The 22738-nt window shown below is 37.1% G+C and overlaps 1 protein-coding gene across 1 annotated transcript; it reads left to right on the top strand.

The window, feature by feature from the left end:
* The first annotated feature begins 381 nt into the window (after positions 1 to 381).
* On the top strand, positions 382 to 15251 carry LOC120997310 (vasoactive intestinal peptide). Its single transcript, XM_040427348.1, has 7 exons — positions 382 to 579; positions 1662 to 1778; positions 6420 to 6560; positions 8185 to 8289; positions 11834 to 11965; positions 13325 to 13439; positions 15077 to 15251. Exons 2-7 carry the CDS (start codon positions 1672 to 1674, stop codon positions 15083 to 15085), a joined length of 609 nt encoding a protein of 202 aa, XP_040283282.1. The 5' UTR covers positions 382 to 579; positions 1662 to 1671; the 3' UTR covers positions 15086 to 15251.
* Positions 15252 to 22738: the final 7487 nt, after the last annotated feature.

Genomic DNA, 22738 nt, shown 5'->3' with positions numbered 1-22738 from the left:
ATACTTGTGTCCCCCATGTCCACAGCAGCCACGCTGCAGTCACTGATGTGATAGGTAATAATTGCATCAGTGTTGTATGGTCCAGTCACAAGTGTAGAGCTGTTAATGACATTGTGGATGTGCAATCATTCATTACCTAAGTAAATTACCAGCAACATAGTCATGCCTTATGGAATCCATTGATCACACAGGACTTCATCTGCAGCCCTAAGCAAGGAGGTGATGACGACTTTTTAGTGAATCCTCCTGGGATGTGGAGTGACGTCTTCACATAAGCCACTTGAGTTAGTCTTGTTGACCAGCCCTTCTATCCCACTCGTTTTATAGGAGCATGTTTCTGTATTAAATGAGACATTGTGAGGCAGCCTGAGAAGTGCACACTCCTCGCAGTGAAGGAGGAGAGCAGGACAAGATCACAAGCAACTTCCAGCAGCTGCTCCTCAGCCTGTTCTCCGGAGACTTGCCTGAGAGTTTCAGCACCAGGGATAGCAACCTCTTCATTTCTGTCCTCTAGGAAGTTCTGGAAAGTCATCTCTGGTCTAAGGACCTACAGCAGGGAAGAGGGAGGCTGCGTTTTAAGTAAGTAAAAGCCTTTCCATTCTCATATATTACAGAGAAAACAAACTAGCTAGGGGAATCTGAGGGAGAGATGCTCAGGAACTTCTGAGCTGACTTCTGTAGGAGTGTATCTACAGAGATTAGGAGAAATATGATATACTGTATAGTAAGGAAGTGCTAGCTAGATGTTAAATAGAATGGAAGATGAAATAGAAATAGAAAAGAAAATAAATATAGATGTCTGCTAAATGTAAGTTAATTATAGATAAGATATTAGATTTTATATAGATATAAGATAGATAGATGTATACATAGATTAGGTACCTAATAGATCTTAACATAGATAGAAATATATCTATCTATCTATATATATATATATATATATATATATATATATGATACGACAGTTTAGAATGTATTTGAAAGGTAATATACTTAACATGCAAGATGATGAATGGATAGATACAGTGTGAGAGAAGTACAATAGATAGATGGTAGATAGAATTTGGAAAAAAATATCATAGTTCTAAAATGTGAGATGGCTGAATAGGTATAGTAAGGGATGATAGCTAGCTAATATCATCTGATTGATTGATCGATTGATGGATGGATAGATAAATAGATTAGTATAAGATAGATAAAGATTTAAGAGACAGGTTGATACAAGAAAGATTTTAAGTCTGATAAATTGATAGATATGTACATCTGATAAAACAGAAGTAATTGAAATATGAACAATAGATAAAAGTGAATAAATGCATAGATGCCTGTAGATTACTAATTCAAAAAGCCTGCCAACTTGAAATATATTTAAGGTTTTAAATGTCTGATTGTGGAAGGCATGGATTAATGATTTGTTACATGTTTAATATAGATTTTCAAATTTTCATCTTAATGTAGATAATTACAGTCATTCATAGTAAGAATAGGGTAGCGTTCTGTATGCCAAATCCAATAAAAACACATTGATAGTCTATTACTTTTTTTTTATCGTTTATATTAAATTTGCTATCAAAATCTTACATTCATTGAAAGTTCGTAGTATATACTAAAAACATATATTAACTTCACTACTCATAGTAAAATATATTGTGCTCCATTAGGGTTGAAGCGATGGAACATAGAAGCATCTTCCACCTTATGGTGTCTTTTACCCTGTTCAGTGTTTTCTACTTTCGAGCACAAGCATTACCTCCTTTAGGGACCTATTCTAACAGCAGGTGAGAAATATTTATGTAATTCTTACATACTTTGGATAATTGTATCAATTATGGTTGGCGATTAAGATACAGTACATAGGAATTTGCTGTTGTACCTTAGGTACAGGTATGTGGAATAGAAATGTATTGATCAGTACTATTGCAATAATATCAAACCTCCATTAAAAAATGTTTCAAAAACTTTAGATTATAATCTCCTTGCCCAGTGAATGTTGACATCATGTTTTTCATCAAATGCATGGTCTGAAAGATTGGGTTGAGAATATTTCAATTTTCTAGTTACCTGATTTCTCAGGGGGAAGTATTAGTTTCATCTAGTTATATTAGGGTATTGCATCAACACTCATGACATAAATGTGTTCTCTACATAAATAGTGTTATAGATTGCCAATACAAGCTGTGACAAGTAGGAATCTGACTGCAGGATATCTAAAAATCCTGAGAAAATCACTTTTTCAAACATGACCCCTTTTCACTAAAGCAACTTCAAGACGCAGAAACTAGCGAAATATATTTATATGGGATAACCATGTTTTTGAGAGGGTAACCTTGCCTCTATGGAATGGAGTATACAAATTAGTGTTGAAACCCATCAGTAGACACAGGGCATGTATTCTGCTGACAGATTTGTAGGGCAGTAGTTGAGCATTACCATAAGTGCTTCAAGTTTATGTTTGGAATGTTCCCACTGTTACTAACTCATATAATGGTTAGTAACAAACTCAACTATTACCTAGTAACATGGTTTGCAAGGCGGAAAAAAAGACATAAGCCCACCCAGTTCAGCCCATCACCCAAAGCTGATCCAGAAAAAGGCAGGAAAAACCCATAAGGTAAAAGCCAATTTTCCTCATCTTATGGAAAAATTTCCTTCCTGACTTTAGTCTGACATCAAAATAACTACTTGGATCAACAACTTTTAAGTAAAACATTAAAGTATTAAAATTTAATATTTTATAGAAATTCATATTCATGTATAGTGGTCCTAGTCATGGTTCATATACACTACTGATTTGACATTTGACTGTTAGCCTCTCTTTTTATAAATTGAAACAAGAGAATCAGTGATGAGCGGCAGGGGCAATATTCGAATTTGCAATATTTTGTGAATATTTGGGCAAATATTCGCGAATTTGAGAATTCGTGATCTCCAGTCATTATTTTCTTGATTGCGAAAATCGGCAATCGAAAAATTCACGATAAAAATTTGCAATATGAAAATTTGCGATTGACACTACTCCTAAATTCAAATATATTGCAGCCTTCTCATTGAACAACAAGCAAGAATCAGTGAGGGATCATGGGTACTGATGAAAAAAATCTAGAATATTCGCAATTACGAAGATATAGCACTATATTCTAGATATTCGCGAATTCTCGAAATGCCAATATTCGCGGTAAAAATTTGCAATTAGAATATTCGAGATCAACATTAAAGATAATGTCAGAACTATACTGGTATATTTAACTAAAACTGCTTCTTACTTTCTAGGTTATGAAGGTCCTTTGCCTACGGTTCAATACAAAATAATATTGGAGTAGAATGGCAAATAATAAATGTAATATTTGCCTATATTTCTTATTAATTAACAATCTCAGAGAGGCTTGATTGTATGTATTCACCCCAAATAATGACTTATTATTCTACAGGTCATCATCAAAAGCAAGGGATGTAGGAGACATAGAGTAAGAGTCTACAAAGGCTCTCAGTGAAATTCAGACAGAATATATAATATCTAAAATAATGTTTTCTAGAATTGTATGTTATATAGTCATATTCATAGAATCTGGAAAATGATTGAAAATATAAATGGGAAATCCATGAAAGCAAAATGTTAAAAATGGCTCTCTATTCTTAACATGCTACGCATCAGTAACACAGATCCATCTAAATTAGAAGAATTATGGCATCTGTTGTGACACTCTGGTAAATGCCGCCATAGATTTCCTGGGTATATGGACTATATCTCGCATATGGATTGTGGAAAGGTTGTGACATCTTTACCACTTACCATAACAGTGTATTAAATAAAATTGACAGGTCATTTAATAAGCTTGTAAGTGTAACAAATCACTTGTAATCCAATATAATTGTTGTAAGCAATAAAACGCAACCATAGGAGGACATATAGGGGATACATAACTTTAGGAAAAGGCTTGGATCAATTGATATTTTTGCTTTTGATTTCTAGAGCTAGTGTTCTGTAAACTGTTTAATCAGGAGTTTATTATTTAATATACCAAGTCATTGGGCTAATGTATTATTGTATGAAAAATACTAGGGCTGGACAAATAATGCAATTACTATTGTCCCAATATCCCCCCAATGTAATTCACATTCTATTTACCCTAACTGCCCAATAAGGAGTCAGTTCCATGGTCCGCCAATTAAAGAGGTATTCTCAATTAGGATATGCTATCCTTCTATGATCTCCTTTGCATTATTTATCTGTACAGTGCTGTCCTGGCCACTCACTTTGGAGGGGAACTGCATGACTCAATTCAAGTCAGTGAGGTTGACTGCAGTTTTTTGCATATCCAGTTGGCCAGGAGGACTGCTAAACAAGCAAAAATATAGAATCAGCTGAATGAGTGCTGTGGCCCTTCCTTCTCTGGGTTGGTGGGGGTCCCAGAGGTTGGACCCCAACTGCTTGCAAAGTGATGTCATATCCTAAGGATATGCCATGATTACTTTATGAGACATCCATATTACAGTCTTTACTGTAAAGAAAACTGATCAAGAAATAAGCATAGCATTTCGGAAATTCTATATGTTCAGCCACATATCTGTGAGATATGATAAAAGGTCATACCCAAACAGTTAGTCAGCTGAAGAGTAATTGGGCCCAACATTAAGCTGTTTGCCCAAGATAAAAAAACTTCCAACAGACACAAACCAATGTATACATAAATCTTCTATATAACAGTATAATAAAGAGTAATGTATTTCATGACACATTGTTTTAAACCTCCAAAGGATCTTAAATACGTAATAACATTTCTTAAACCCACTGCTATTGTCCACGTCCTCCAACATGCTTCAAAATGCTTTTTGAATTCTTCAGCCAAGGCATACACGTTAGGAAAATCCAATTGATGTAACAAGCACATTACTTGTCAGGAATCACATACTTAACTGTAGCCTTGATTCAAGGCGCAACAAGACCTTGTAAGAACCTTGTCTAATTGACTTCATTCTACTCATGATTACTTTGAGTATATTCTTTTAGCTATCACGTCACATTTGTGCAGAGTGTTTTATTTTTTTTACAAATTTCAACTGATCATTTTGTTAAAATTTACCGGGTTACTATCAGCTGGTTAGCACTACACTTGGCTAGCATTCAATAGGCAACAACAATGAATACACCTTGCATCTATTAATATATTAGTTATTGATTAGCAGCCAACTTGTGACTGGTGGACGCAATGAGAATGTTTAACAAGCTGCACAGTGACTTAGATAGTTTAATCAATAATATGATAGTCAAGTAATCAAAAAGGAGCTTTCTAGTGGTAGGATGGTTGCAACCCATCCCCATTAAATGTGACTCCCATAAATAGGAAAAAGCCTCCTTTATAACTAGGGTACATTCTACTGTATATTAAAGGGGTTGTCTGGTTTATAAAACTCATTTTAAGTCACTTATTATGACATTCTAAGTTAAAGTTTTATTCCCATTTCGGCCATGAAAGGAAAGAAATAGCCACAGTAAGCGCCGCCTGGGGGAAGGTGGAATTATGGAAATGGCCAAGCAACGAGCACTCTGCTTTTCCATAATTCCTATAGCAGTGAGTTTGAGCTATAAAAAACAGCATGCGCCAGCAAGTTACACTTTTTCATGATTTCCAAGTTAGCAGAAACAGCACATCTTGCTGGGCTATGCTACTTGTGTAGCGCCAATTTACTGCTATGGGAGTTACGGAAACAGAAGAGCACAACCACCTCAAATGTTTTCATAACTCCAGCCACCACTGGCTGGCACCTGCTCAGGTTATTTACATCTTGGCCTGATGGGAACAATAGAGAGGAGACCCTCATTCAGAGTCTTTATCAACTAGCTGGAGCAGAGATTTGCTATAAAAAGTAAAAAGGGACCCCATCTCTTTTTCTCTAGAGGACACAGCATGTCCATGCATTATACAGACAGCCCACTGAATCAATGGACAGTATGTAATGCTCACTTTCACCTGTGGTGGCAATGTAGGGTGATTGAAATCCTTACCAGAATATATCCCAGCATATTGTAACTGACTGCTGGAGGTCTCAGTAGTGAGACACCATGTAGAATGTGTACAAACCCTTACTTAGATTTTCATTGAATGATTTATTGGTGGCATTGTGCATGGTGTTCCCAGTGGATAGAAAGAAATCAATGTCATTATCAATTCTGAGATATTTGATCAAAGATGCAGAGTTTGCTGTATCACAAAGACAATATTTTGACAAGATATATGTCCAAAGCTACGTAACATAAGAGGGTGTACACACAGAGAATGTAAGATTTTTATATGTGTGTCATTTTAACTGATGTAAGTAGGAATTAATGAAATAGCATTGTGATCAAAGGTAATATGTGGAATTTTTTTAATGCGCTGTACATTGTGTTTCAAATAAATAATAAATATAAATTATTTCAGGCTAGGAAATATATTGTCATTTGAGGGAGCAAATGAAGCTGATCAGACACAGGGGACATTAAAACAAGATACAGACATTTTGCAGAACAATCTACCAGACAATGACAAGTTTTTTCTGGACATGGCCCAAGGCGTTGGAAGGTAGGTATACCACATATCTGAACTATATATTATTTATTCCTTGTCTTTTTCTTGATATGCTACAGTATGAATAATTTGCCATGGTTCACATTCATCATCAAAAGTATAACTTATGTTAATTTCAAGTGCCCCTGAAATCATTTGAATGTTTTTCTTCTATAGTTTTAGGTGGATTCTTAAAATATTTTGTGCTACTAAAAATCAATCATCCATCCAAAATTTCATCTTTAGATTTGTGGTGTTAATACTGTGGTTTGTAGCCACCAAGGTTTTTGTAACACACAGCAACCAATATGAAACTGTCATCATTTGTTGGCTGTTGTCATGGGCAACTTCCCTTTTTATAGAAACTTTGGGTTTATTAGTCATTACAATCTTCTACATGTCACCAGGGGTTCTCTAGAAGAAAGTTTCCCTTTAAATGCAAGGATTGGTGGGTAGATCTTCAGTTAGTTCCACTTAAGAAGTGATTATGCCTAGGCAAACACAATGGACACAATGGGAAATTGGCCCTTTGCTTTGCTTTATGATGGAGACTGTCAGTTCACCATGAGATGAAGTTCTAGGTGCATCCGGTTAGAACACAGTGGTTGATAAATCACAGTAAGGATTCTGTCATTATACAAAAAGGTTTGGACTCATTGCTTTAAAAAAATCTGTAAATGCCCATGACAAAATGCGTCCAAACAAGTTTAAACCAAAATATGGTAAATATTATATATGATATCAGATACCCAAAATTAAAAGTATAGGGGGTCATTTATTAATCTGAAATACGTCTATATTAGGAGTACTTCAGACACAGATTGTGGAACAATAGTTAGTTGCGCCGCAATCTGTGACTTTTTCCATCTCTAAAAAAGTGGGCTTGCCGTGAGCGGGGAAGGGGACCGTCCAATAGGCTCATCTCATTCATCATTTTTTACGCCTGTTTTAGGCGTAGAAATTGGTCTAAGTGTAAACCTACTAAGCACCTCTACATAACTTTGGCCATCCACTGCCACGGCAGGGGCTTTATTAAGACAGGCGTCTAAAACGCCGGTCTTAATAAATGACCACCATCATGTTTAATTATTGCTTTCTTGGAGAAGGTCAAAAGTGAAGCCATGAACCTAGCAATGTAGGGGCCATTTCACACTGGCTGAGCATATGCCAATTATTGGGGACATGAGTTTGTACAAAGGCTCATTCCCATAATTGCCCCATGTAAAAGTCAAAGCAAAACACTCATTTGTCAAGTGATCGCTACTTTCATGCAGCAACTAAAATCATCATGTGTCAGCATTATAGTGGCCTGTCAAGAGTATGGTTTAACCAACCATATGCAAAGCAAATCGAACGATCGTAATAACCCATAGAACTTTGTATTGGGCCATGTAAAGGGCACTTTAAACGAGTGCAGATCAACTTATAAATTGCCGATCTGCACTCAATATTGGTCCGGTGGCCCATGTAAGAAGACCATTATGAGGACTGCTATCAGTGGGCTTCGATGACAACATGTAAAATGGTTACTTTTTTAATATGTGTTAAATGTACAACTGGGAAACCTTTATTACCATTTTTACACTATTTAACATAGTTTACAATAAAATTTTCAAACTTTTCTTTTTCATCATGCTAGAACATCACGACACGCTGATGGACTTTTTACTAGTGGATACAGTAAGCTCTTGGGTCAACTGTCTGCAAGAAGATATTTAGAATCTCTAATTGGCAAGAGAGTCAGGTGAGATTTCATGTTAAATTTAATATATATTTTTTTTACATAAAACAATATACCAATTTACAGGCCAAAATACATTTATAAGCTGAAGACTGGAAGTGGAATTTGGTTTTGTGGTTTTAAGGAAAGACAAAGATTGAGCCATACACTGGACACGTAGGTCGAAAATGCTGCTTGGTGCAAAGATGGACTAACTGGGTGACACAGCAAGTTTAAGATGGCCTGTCACACTAAGAGATAATGTTTGAAAAAGCTACAATGCTGCCCATGTTACACAAAAAGCCATTTTAATATACCATATAGCAGCGGTCTTCAACCTTTTGTAACTTGTGTTACCATGAGTAATGGTTTGAAGTCTCATTCCGCTAAAAAAGAGAGGAGAACAATTTCAAATATTGAGAAAAAAAAAAAATCTAATTGCAAACATTTGCTGATAAATATTTCAGTGTCAAATTTGACATGCGTATCATCCAAATTGGATTTCCTCGTGATAACGAATCAATTTTTACTAAAATAGTGACTAAAAATAAAAAAATTATACTTGATTGTGGAGAGGCCATCCGCTTCTGTCTTGATGAAATTTAACCCGCCAAAGGACCTGCGGCAAATGTGAAGACGTCACCATGTGACCATGCTGGCTGCGTGTGGTGACTCCATCAGTGATGGCATCACTGTGCGCTGTGAGCATGATCATATGGAGATGTCATCAAGCTCGCAGCAGGTCCTTTAGCAGGTTTTCTTCAATCAAGACAGGAGCGAACGGCCTCACCGCAATCAAGTGGATGTGGTTAGTATAATTTTTTATAACCCCTGATTAACTCCCTGAGCACCTGAATATGAGTCTCAGGTCTCAGATGCCATGATCAGTGTTGAATGCGGCATCTGAGGGGTTAAATGATGGGGGAGGAGTGGGAAAACTTCACTCATCTCTAGTTAGGATATGTCTGCAATAATGGCAACTGCCAATACATACAACGATAACTCAAAAAAAAAAAAAGTGTTAAAAAAATAAAGATCATAGGCATTGTTATGTCTCAAAATGCCTGCACTACTAAAATATTAAAATTTTCATCCCTTACAGTGAATGTCATCAAAGAGAAAAAAATCTAAATGGCTATTTTTCAGCAAACTAATAAGAATTGTGTTTTTTGTTCCATGGAATTTTTATATCACCTTTCCACTACATTATATCCAATATTAAATAGTGTCTTTAGAAAGTGCAACCTGTCCCACAAAAACAAGCCTCCATACCATGTGAATGAAAAAATACAATGAAAAAAGTTATGGCTTCAGAAAAGCAGAGAGTAAAAAAATAAAGTACAACAACTGAAAATCACAAGGTCCTATAGGGGTCAACCCTTTCCATGGCCAAACCCTGAATGCTTATTGCTGTGTAGCCTGCCAAGGGTTAAAACAGACAGGAAGACTTTATCAGCAGTAAAGTATAAAGTGCTGTTTTTATTTCGGGTGGGGGTGGGGTTATAGTTTATCTGGTGTGCATTCCTGACCTCTCCCCTCACGTCCTCCATCTGCTGTCACGGTCCTCATGAGGGACTGGACGAAAGATGGAGGATAGAGCTGAATGCAGAGAAGGATTGGAGAAGGTCCTGAGAAGCATCTATACCCTTCAGGTTCTGGGGACACAGATTGTGGCTCCTCTCTCTGGATGCCCCACCCCCTCAATCCAGCGCTCCACTCCTCTATTGGGGCCTCCACTGATTTCTCTGCCTCGGGAGCTCCTTTGAACACTAACCATGTATGGGCAGTGATGTCACTGCGCTCCCTGAGGTTTCTGCTTAACAGAGGCCAATGATGAATGCTTTACATTGCCATCCATCAAACATAGGCTGCCATTGTAAAAATGGTATATATTCAACATATATGTCTTTTACTTGATTCCGGGTGAAAGAAAATAGACATCTGCTACCTTATTCCATGCCTTTGATGTAGCAGTACACTGACGCAAGCTAAAAGGACATTGTCTTGAACTCCATCTAGCAATGGAAATCGATGGACAAGTTAAGCATGTACGTCAGGTGGTTCACGGCGTACACACTAAATGTAGATAACAAACGTGATGTGAACAGCCCCATAGATTGTTACATGATATCGTGGGAGATTTAGTTGAGAAATTTAGAGAGAAATGAATGGTTTTCTTTTTAAAGAGGATCTGTCATCAGGCTATGCTTCCCTAGGTAAGGACGGAATAGTATCAAGACAGGTTCACTCACACCTATTATCCAAAAGATTCCAAAAATTAAAGGGGTTGTCTCACTTCACCAAATGGCATTTATCATGTAGAGAAAGTTAATGCAAGCCACTTACTAATATATTGTGATTGTCCATGTTGCCTCCTTTCCTGCCTTGATTCATTTTTTTTATTACATTATACACTGCTCATTTCCATGGTTACGACCACCCTGCAATCCATTAGCGGTGGTCGTGCATATTCACTAAAAGAATAAGTGTCTGCCTCTCTGGTGGCCGGGACCGTGAGAGCACACAAAGGCTATTACTTTTTCCTATAGTGTGCAAGCACAGCCACCACTGATATATTGCAGGGTGGTCGTAACCTTGGAAACGAGCAGTGTTTAATGTGATGGAAAAATGAATCCAGCCAGCAAAGGAGGCAATATGGATAATAACAATACATTAGTAAGTGGCTTGTATTAACTTTCTCTACATGATAAATGCTGTTTGCTGAAGTGAGACTACCCCTTTAAGATATTTAGCTAATATGAGCTATTAGATTACAGATTACAGATCACATAGCTGTGAGTTTGGTATACTCAAGTAGGAAGCTCTCCTCACAGCAATTGATGTGTTATTGTGTATGCAGATACATAGAATCATCCATTACATCAGCTGTCAGTCACCACTGAGAGTGGGGGAGTTGTTCTCTCATGAATTATTTGATTGCTACTATTAGCCAAATGGAACCATATTTTTGGTGCCATTTTGGCTAATAGGAGGGTAGATTTGTCCCCCTATTATTATGTCCTTGCATAGCAAGCTTGAAGAGAGATCCAAGTATAAAATACATAACTGGGGCACTGCATTTTTCATTCATTTCATAATTTTTTTATTAAAAACTTAAAGAGAGAAAAAAAAAATGCTAGTGAAATAACTTGAAAAACAGTTGGTATATCTACCCTTTACAACAATCAATTGATCCACTGAGATAAGCAAATGGAGGTTTTATACTTTTCTGAAACCTTAGTAATATAGCTGTGACTTTCATTTCAATGATTTGAAACAATCTTAGGGCCCTTGCACACGACCGTATGCAAGAGTCATATGAGTGCGCACGCACCATGTATGACGTCGACAATAGTCCCGTTGGCGGCCCGACGTCCACAGCATCATTGTAATCTACGATGCTGTGTGCTCCCATGCGCACGATCAATGCCCCTCCGGGACATGTGACCCGCTCGCGGACCGTATGTGCAAGGGCCCATAAAGTGTTTGTTGGAAAATAAGAAAATGCATTGTGAATTATGTATTAATCCATTGTGATTATTTTGTCTCCTATTGTTCCCCATTTTAGTAACAGTGTTGTAGAAGATCCAGTCCCTGTAAAGCGTCACTCTGACGCGGTCTTCACCGATAACTACAGTCGATTTAGGAAGCAGATGGCAGTAAAGAAATACTTAAACTCTGTTCTCACAGGAAAAAGAAGGTATTGATGGAGTAGTGGAAGGACTTTAATTAAAATCCCACTAACTCTGAGAATTGCTGTGGGACAAATGCATCTACTTAGTCATGACTGTCATTATCTTGAGGGATTAATTTGGATACTTTGCAGACAAGTGAAATGATTGCTATGTGCTGTATCTGGTGTAAGAATCCTTTTAAAGAACCCTTTCATTTCTCTTATTGTAATAATGGTTTTTAGTAGTACAGAAAAAGAGACAGTATTACATTTCTATATCCATCCACTTTATCCACCTGCTTTGCATGATCTTTTGCATATTTCTTTATTTTGACAACCTCATTTTTTTATTTCACTTATATTTTGAGGCCTGGGCAACTAGATGTGAGACTGGTAATACATTTTACTTTAAATGGATTGGTCACTTTCTTTTTTACTGTTGTTATGTGTTTGTAAGATGATTATATGTCATAAACTAATATAACTTTTGTGGAAATTCTGCACCATTTTCTATATTTCAGAAGTTATTATGAAGTCTTTTCTGCTGTCCACACGGAGGTCATGGCTGCTGATGGAGGGTCCTGTGACCAGGCAAATTCACTCTGTGTGATGTCTCCCTTGTTCAAATATGCCTGCCATCTGCACTTGTCGGGAGAGCACTGTTGGGCGAACAGGTGCACTGTGTTTGAATGTAGGAGACATCACATGGAGGTGATTTGTCTGGTGACATGACACTCTATCAGCGGCCATCTTATGGACAGGACCTCTGTGTGGATAGCACAGAAGATTTACCTAACAAGGGGACAAGGTTTATGAAAAATAGCAAACAGAACAAAATATCAACAAAGGCTATATTAGTAAGTGCCATATAGTCCTCTTATATACACTTTGGCCACAAGTAGCCAGAAAGTGGCCACCCCTTTAAGTATACAAATATTATATATTATAATATTAATAATTAATATTCCCTATAACAATTATCCATTCAGTATATAAAGTGTAGAAAGGAGCAAAGGCTACAAACTACTGTATGAACAATATAACAACATGTAGACTGAAAGTAAGTCGGTTATAGACACAGTTTATTGGTGGTTCATTCATCATAATTTATATAATAATATGCTTAGCTCTGGGTACAGGTTATTTTAAGCAGGTGTCACCAAACAATATGTAAAGATGTGTCCAACCTTAGCTCAAATGTGGTTAAGGTCTCCAAATTTCTCATGAAACGAATGTAATGCAATATAGCAACATGCTAGCAAAACCCTTGACAGGCTGCAATAACTGGATGAGTTATATTGACTTGCATGAAAGAACTTCACTCCTATTGTACAAATAGGTGGTGATAATGATATTAAGCAAAGTACTTTTTTAAATTTTTTATAGTCAAGAGGATATCAATCCTTCAAGTCTTCGAGAAGATGCAGATCTAAGTCAAGCTCCATTTTCAGAAAATTATGATGATGCCAACATTGACGAGTTGCTGAACCACCTACCACTGGTATGTCATTTCACTAAATTTCTCTACTGAGCTTCATTCTCATCATAGCTTACTTACTGCCATTACACCTAGTGAATTATTTTAGCCACCTTAAAGGCAACCTGTCAACATAGTCATACTGTCTGTACCATGGGCAGTATGAAATCAAATAGACAGGGACAATTGTCAATCAAGCCAAGCAGGGTGGGGAGGAGCAGTGCAGCTTTGGGACCATGATTTCATGTGGCTTGTGGTTCGGTCATCTTGAACCTGATGACAGATAAACCCTGTTCCTCAGATACTATGTCATTTGATTACAGACGTATCATTGTCTAAGGGTGAGCTATTTCAGAGTGCACAGTAAAAATCGGATATTATATTTATTAGTTATATCAAACCCACTTGTATGTTCACTGATTTGCATGATAAACTGTATAACAGTCTTTTAATCAAATGTCAAGGGAGATCCAGCTAATCTTATTGTGGAGGGGGTGGTCACATGATCTAACTGTCAAAAGTAAAGGAGGGTGAAAGTACATCAGTAAATCAATATGTAGGTTTGTTAAACAGACTATTTTTTATGCCAACACTTTCACAAACAGGAGGAACAATACATTCTGGTGGCGCCTCTTTAATCCATGTAGGATATTGTACAATTTAAGCAAATTCTCTAACAACAATATGCAAAAGTATAATGGTTATGTTGCTCGTGGGAGGACTGTAAAGTTAATGGTGCAACATCTGCTTCATGCTATGTTAATTTAGGCTGATCATCTGTGATTTTCTATGTTTAATCTAACATCATGCAATTAAATACCTCAATGAATACTAAAACCTACAGTATAACATTAATTACAATTGATTATTGTGTTATCTTGGTTTTAATTAAGCCCAAATCAGTTTCTTATAGACATCTGAGGCTTGTTTCGTGTTCCTTCTCATATCTGTACCCAATTATTATATGTTACCTTACCATACAAAATGTTTTATTCTTGTGTAAAGGTTAAGTGATGATGTCATAACACATTTCCCATGATGTGATTGAACAGGGGTGAGCATATCATATATGCAGTCTGTGCCTATATAAGCACCACTATGAAAATGATTCTAAGGAATATTATAAATGCACACTGGCGATGGATTGACTAATGTGGTATGATTACCACCTTCTCTCATGAGACAGAGGTTAGCCATGGGCTAACATACTGTTCTTGCACATATCCATATTCACCACTGGATCTGATTGTCTAGAGCGTTCACAATTGATAGCAGTCACAAACTACATGGAAGATAGTGGGTCCCATAGCAAAGTTTAAAATGGGCAGGATAGAAGGGCTTGATATATGTTTTCCCCTTAATAAGCTTTCCATAACCTTTGGACCATTTCCTCTGAGGAGTGGAATAGCTACGTACATAGCTGATGGGACAATTTAGGACAATGTCTGCCTTTTTTGAAACGTGTGCCCTTGGATGACATAACAGCTCCATTGACCAATCAATTAACAAATATGTCTAGTCAACTACTAAGTTATGTTTGCCAATTATTGAACTCTTACTACTTTTGTACAAATAAATTATAGTATTATTAAATTATGTATACAATGTATGCATTGTATGATGATATTCATATGCTATGCTTTTTTCTCTTTATCTTTTAGAACCTTTGAAGAACGCCACTCTGTTGTCTAATCAAAAGAACAAGTTTGCTATATTTTTGAGTTTGACATAGTCTTTCAAAGAGATTACTTCTGTATTCAAACCAAAACCAATGTCGTGAGGTGAAAATTGTGGCCAATCTGTTTCTTATATTTACAAGTCGATGGTTACACTGTAAATATTACTTTAGAGATCTCTACCTAAAGCTGTAAATAGATATGCAAACTTCATGGAAAGCCTGTGATTTCATATGCTTTAAAATCTTTATTTCAATAAACACATTTGAAAGATGAACACAGAAAAAAGGACAGTCTCACACTTTGTAGGATGAACTATTTTAGGGGAGCTTAAAAACAAGCACTGGATTGAACCTGTAAACAAGGCTGAAGGCTAAGGAAGGCCAAGTGTAGCCTTTTGAAGACATCTCACTTTTCTCCATGCTAAGTTAGAGATATCTACTGGTCACTGAGTAGGAGAACAAAAAGGTGACCTTCTTGCCCATAGTAGCCAGAGTTCAACTGTCATTCTCTTAAACTGCACTGTAACAATGATGAATGATAGACTCATAGGGTCCTTCAGGCCACAAGGTCATTTGAACCCTCAGGCTTGAGCTCTATGATATCTGGTGTAGACTTTCATATTCACCCAGTAAAATCACATTGGATTTTGATTACAGAATAATTCTTAAACTCCAAAGATAATGTAATATGTCTATTTTCCAAAATATATACACTGAACCTGGCCCATATGAATAATGCACATTTTTGTGATTTATATTTAAATTTTATTTTTTTTAAGATTTTGATAATTTCGATCAATATAAAAGCTGAATGTATCTGTCATTTTAATGTTAGACTGTAAAATGCTGAGGATCTTAAAAGGTTAAAACATGCCTAAAGGAAGATAGACAGAAGAGATTTGTTTAATGTAAAAAAAATTATCTACAGCTTAAATATTCAGAAATTAAACTGTGTATATCTTTGCTGATGACAGCATTACTTATATATAAAGTGGATACTGGGAAATTATAATATTTTTTCAAAATGAATGTAACTTATAAAATATGCAGATAATAAAGAGATTTTATCATCACTGCAAATTCTAATGGTTTTGCATTTGGACTGTGTCATTCTATCTTCTATCTTACATGATGAGAACATGCTTAGGATGTCACTGTTTTACTCCCGATACCTGCACTTTATATATAATACAATATATGTAGGGTCTTAAATAGAGTTAGGTATACACCGACCAGTCATAGCATTAAAACCACTGACAACTGACAGCGAACACCCAGTTTTTTAAGTTAATGTGTTGAAAGCAGGAAAAACGGGCAAGCTTAAGGATCTTAGCGGCTGTGACAACAGCTGAATTGTGATGGTTGGACTACTTGGTGAGAACATCTCCAAAAACAGCAGTTTTTGTGGAATGTTCAGAATATGCAGTTATTAGTACCTACCTACCAAAAGGATGGAAGGAAGGACAGCTGGTAAACCGACAACAGGGTCATGGATGCCAAACACCCACTGTTGTGCATGAAGAGCGGAGACTAGTTATCTAGTCTGATCCCACAGGAGAACTACTGTGGTATATATTGCTGAAAAAAATAAATAGTGTAAAGTCTTTATGATCTCCCTATCTACAGTTAGAGTATGATTTCTACGTACATATTGTAGCACTCCAAGAGAACCTCCTTATTATCACTGGTATACTTGAAGGGTATCATGGAAGTAAATCTGTGTGATGCTTACAGGATGTCTGTGAATTTGTTACCATTTTGGATGATATTAATAAATAATAGACATAGGGGCAAATGCAAGATTTTTCAAGTAAAATTGCCAAATGTGTTGGTGCCCACAAAAGAGTTATCAAAATCCTCCTAATATTACAGACTTTGACAACGTTCATTTTAAATTACATCACACATTTTAGATTGGGGAGTTCAGGGGTTAGTGATAACATTCCTGTGAAACTCCTGGTGTTCTAAAGTGATTTAGCTAATATCTCTGGTGAAATAAAGGAAATAGTATTTATATATAGTATACATTCTAATCTTGTGTGGTTATTGATTAAAGTAGTTTTCCAGGACCCAGAAGGACCAATCAACTCACCTAAATTAATCGTAACTTGCATGCAGAAAAAAAGTATCCATTAGACACAACTGCATCCGATGTGCATTCATTCCAATGGGGCCGCAAAAGATGCAGACAGCACACTGTGTTCTGTCTGCATTCTTTTGTATGTTCCGCCGGCCTGCAAAAAAAGATACAACATGTTATATTCTTGTTTGTTTTGCAGACAAGGATAGGACATTTCTACAGGAGCTTAAAAAATGGCGGCATGCCACGGCCGGGATCCATATTTTGTGGATATGTGGTTTGTAGACTGCAAAACACATACGTATGGTTGCACAGTATGCATGAGGCCTTACACTTACTGTCTCCAAAGTGCATGGATTGGCCACTCTGGAACCCAACATGTGATGTGCCTTTTTTTGGATCCTACATGCGCTGAAATAACATCCTTCAGTATGAATACTAGGTTTCTGGTTTGGTATATGGATGGGCACATTACTTCCATAGCCCAAGATGCAGGAGGAGTTTGCGCATGCGCCAGGGAGATGAATAGTCTTGGCCTTTTCCATAACACTTCCCTTATACATGCCCATCTATAGACCAGACCAGAAACCTGGTATTCTGACTGGTCTTCTGTAGGATTTCCAAACAGAGGCAGATCATGCTACCAGGTTCCAACTTTTCTCACTTTTACACTATATTCACTACTTTTCTAAGAATTGGTAGGTGTGTGGCCAGGAGGGATAAGAGGTCTGTGCAGCAATATATGATTAAGATTACTTATGCCAGACAACTGCCATGAATTAAACCTGGAATCAGCGTCTTGTAAACCGACCTATTGCGATGTGCCACAGTTTTTAAGAGGTACATTAAAAAGTCTCTCTTAATAATTTTGTGGCATTTTATGCCGGCAGACTTTACGATAACACAGGTGCATGGTCTTAGTAAATTTCCCCAAAATATTCAAATAAGTGCAGATGTCTCACAACAGGAGAGGAGGGATTTATTAAATGCCCTACACCAGTTTTATGGCATAAAAAAGTAGAATAGAGTAGAATCCCAAACTTTTTGTAAAAAAGTGGGCCAGACATGGGTGGTGGGGCCTGTGCAGCTGACACATTTAAGTTCATTTACGCCACTGCTTTGCAGTATGCATATTATAGACAGAGCTCTGCAGTAAGCATGTTATATACACTCAGCAGTGCTGTACACATATTACACACACACAGCTCTGAAGCACACACCATATACATGCACACAAACACATTATATATACACGCACTCAGTACTGCTGCATGCACAGCTGACACATTACACAGCTCTGATGCAAATACACTCTTATCTATAATAAAAACTCGCATTTATGTACACTGACACCTACTGCACACTGATGCCCCTGAAGAAACGCAAGAGCGAAACCCGGGTCGGGCGTTGCTGTGCATGCGGTTTTAAGACTTTGATGTGCTTTTAACAAGGACGCGTTTGTAAGTAGAATAAATCTTTTTTATATTTACGGAGTCTGGCAATACTTCACCATTGTGGCGAATCCTTGATCCCTATAAGAGAGTCTGGAAGAGGAGAGACGCTTTCCTGGGGACCTGGATGGTGTTTTCAATGTCCGATGAAAAATAGCCCGTTGTGATTGAGGGGAGATTCGTATTGGTGTACAGCAGCGTGGTCTGTTTGACTTTATCACTGCACACTCTTGCTGATCTGGCTCTTCTGACTCATGATATCATCAAATGTTTTTAAGGCACAGTTAGTTAGAGCCTTCATCTCCTACCCTGTAACTTGGGGACCTTCAAGATGGAGAGGACGGTGTTTCTGACAGTCCTCTCCATGATCATTCAGCCTCCACACATGCCTGCACTCATCACATAGATCGGTAAGCGGAAGAGAGAGACAGCGTGCAGACACACAGCACTGTCACTGAAGCAGCAAAATGCGGTATGAGCGCTCTGCCAGATCATTCAGGAAGCAGTCGGGGAGATCTGTCACTGCTGGGCCACCCTGACTGGAATACACTGACACTTTTTCCAAAAAATTTCTTGCTGAAAAGGTGCATCTTATTGTCCAAAAAATATGGCAGACATATGGGGACATTTATCAAACTAGTGTAAAGTAGAACTGGCTTAGTTGCCAATAGAAACCAATTAGATTCCACCTTTCATTTTACAAAGGAGCTGTCAAAAAAGAGAGGTGGAATCTGATTGGTTGCTATGGCTAACTAAACCAGTTCTACTTTAGATCAGTTGGATAAATGGTCCCAATTATTTTTAAAAAATTTGAACCAGTCTTACCGTCAAATTTTGTAGCTGTATTGTTTTGCCTGCATACAAATATTATCATTGACAAAACAATTTTATGAAAAACAAAAATATGTTTGTTTTTTTCTTAAGTGCATTAGGGCCCCGACACGGGTGGTGATATGCAAACCTCAGATAAAAATCCAAACCATCAATGTGATGCATTTAAAAAAAACACCAGAAACCCCAAAAAACACCACCTAATTTACAAAAAAAAGCCAGTAGCCAAATAAATAAATAAATGCCTGTGTGGCCTGTGTTTCATATTTCCCATAGGCTTTTTAAGCTAAAATTTTTTAACCATTTGTATAGCATGGGACATCTTTTTATTGAGCTGGAATACCCCTTTTAAGAGATAGTTTATAACAGCCTCTAGATTATAATCTAAAGAGCTACACAAATAATTTAATTTTGGTGGTTATTGGAAATGTAATTTTTAGACATTCATCAATGAATCAGATGGATAATAGTGTTGTACTGTATATAACTTAATTACATTGAACATGTGCTGTTAGTCAGACAAGATATTAATGATAGTCATACAGTATATGGTGCTGAGTGGTGATATATATCATATTGCTAAATAGAATATAAGCTTCAAGCATTACATTAGGAGGTACATTCTTTACTATTTATTTTCAGGCCAATCCTAGCCTTCAAATGTTTGTGCAGAGTCATTGTGATTAGTCACTTATCCAATGTAATGTCCACAACTGAGATGCTAAATTGTATTGTGGTGTGGTGGTTTCCAGTTTGCTCAAGACCCTCCAGCTCTCACCTGTGAGTCTCCCAAAAAGCATGCCAGGTGACCCACTGTACAACGGCCATTGCTCTGTAGGCCCCACATCGCTCACTCCTATCTTTATCCCACCTGCAACTAACAATGAAACAGCTGTCATCCCTACCCTCTGAGGGAGAGAATACCCAGAAGACAACTCTGGAGCTACACGTATGCCAAAATTGTAGCTCCATTTGTGGAATTTGAAGAACAGTGTTGTGTTGCTACAATTTAGGACAAGTCCCAAAGTAGGGTACTATATATCGCTTATCTGTGAGATTGAAATTGGTTAGTGGTGTTCCTCTGTGCCAAGGGAAGTTGGCCAGCCTAAGAATCAAAGACTCAGACAACTTTGCTGTGTAATGGATTCTCTGCCAGGCGTAGCTTGTGCAGCTCTTTTAATAACTTGTGTGAGTCTACCCCCTCCCTTACAAATTAGAAGAATTTATTAAAGCAACCAATTAGAAGCATATTGGTATAATGGAAAAATACATCTAGGCATTATGTATAAGCACATGATTCAAAATACCTCAAAGGTCCCTTTCATGCAGTATCAAAGTTACTTAACAATGGCCCTTCTGTATAATTATAATATATAATGGCTCTCTGTATAATATATAATGATCCTCCTGTAAAATTATTATATATAATGGTCCCCTGTATAATATATAATGGCCCCCCTGTATAATTATTATACAGGTGAAACTCGAAAAATTAGAATATTGTGCAAACTTCATTTATTTCAGTAATGCAACTTAAAAGGTGAAACTACCTGCAAAGCGAGATATTTCAAGCCTTAATTTCTTATAATTTGGATGATCGTGGCTTATAGCTTATGAAACCCCAAAGTCACAATTTTGAGGTACCCTTTGCTCAGGGGGTATGGATTAATTAGCTGACTAGAGTGTGACACTTTGAGCCTAGAATATTGAACCTTTTCACAAAATTCAAATTTTAAGCTGGATTAATGCAATTCCTTTTAATTTGCATTACTGAAATAAATGGACTTTTGCACGATATTCTAATTTTTCGAGTTTCACCTGTATATAATGGCCCCTCTGTATAATATATAATGGCCCCCCTGTATAATTATTATATATAATGGCCCCTCTGTATGATTATTATATATAATGGCCTCTCTTTATAATATATAATGGCCCCTCTGTATAATATATAATGGCCCCCCTGTATAATTATTATATATAATGGCCCCCTGTATAATTATAATATATAATGTCCCCTCTGTATAATTATTATATATAATGACCCCCCCAGTATTATTATTAGTGTTGAGCGCAAATATTCGAATAGCGAATTTTAATCGCGAATATTGGCACTTTGAGAATTTGCGAATATTTAGAATATAGCGCTATATATTCGTAAAATCGAATATTCGTTTTTTTGGTTTTTTTTTACACAGTACACATCAGGTGATCATCCCTCCCTTCTTCTAACTTGTAGGCCAATGAGAAGGCTTTGTCACAGCTTAGCAATATCCCTAGCAACCAATAGAAAAATTGCCTACCCCTTACTATTGCTGAAAATTCGCAAGCGCAAATATATTGGAGCACTCTATCTGCATATAAAGCTATTCTAATGTACTGCCGTGTCAACCATTTTCTCCTGTCTCAGGAAACTTATACCAGCTTAAAAAATGTAGCATAAGTGATCCACACCTGTATTTCGCACGCATTACACGAATATTACACTGCCGATTTTCGCAATCAAGAATATAATCTCGAAATTTCGAATTCACGAATATATGACGAATATTCTACAAAATATATATGCAAATTCGAATATTGCCCCTGCCGCTCATCACTAATTATTATAATATATAATGGCCCCCTCTGTATTATTAGGATATATAATGGCCCATTATATATCCTAATATTACAGAGGGAGCCATTATATATAATAATAATAACTAATAATAATAAAACTCTGCAGAGATGAGACGCAGCTGAAAGAAGGTGTCATGGCGGTCTTATCTCCGAATGAAGACGTTGAGGAAAGTCTACATCACAGGAGATGTCACTGGATGGATGAGGTATGTGGTGCTGTATTCTACTGTATATTTTGTAGTGATGTATGCAATGCCCAAACACATATTTGTTTCACGGTAGGGTTGGGGGGTGGATTGAGAATATGGCCCACCCTGCCGCATCCTGGCCCCAGACTTCAGGTCACGCTGTGCTTGTTCTGAATTCTGGGGCCTCACACACATCTACTACATTATCTGTACTCAGAGAATTATCACTACATTATCTGTGGTGTTACATAGGACTGCTACATTATCTGTAAAAAGGGGCGTGCCCACAGGTTGGGGGGGGGGGGCGCAATGCATGGCTTGCCCCGGGTGCTGGCAACCCACGCTACGCCACTGTGTGCACCTGGTGGTTTAGTGACCGCAGCTTTTTTATTTGTTTGACTACAAAAATAATTTTAGCGATTTATTTTTTTTACGTGACACTTAGGACCTTAGAGGTTTTTTTTAGGTTTCAT

Source organism: Bufo bufo, chromosome 4 (assembly GCF_905171765.1).
Source record: "Bufo bufo chromosome 4, aBufBuf1.1, whole genome shotgun sequence".
NCBI lineage: Eukaryota > Metazoa > Chordata > Amphibia > Anura > Bufonidae > Bufo > Bufo bufo.
Note: the sequence above shows the minus strand (reverse complement) of the source record. Positions and strands in the feature narration are given on the sequence as shown.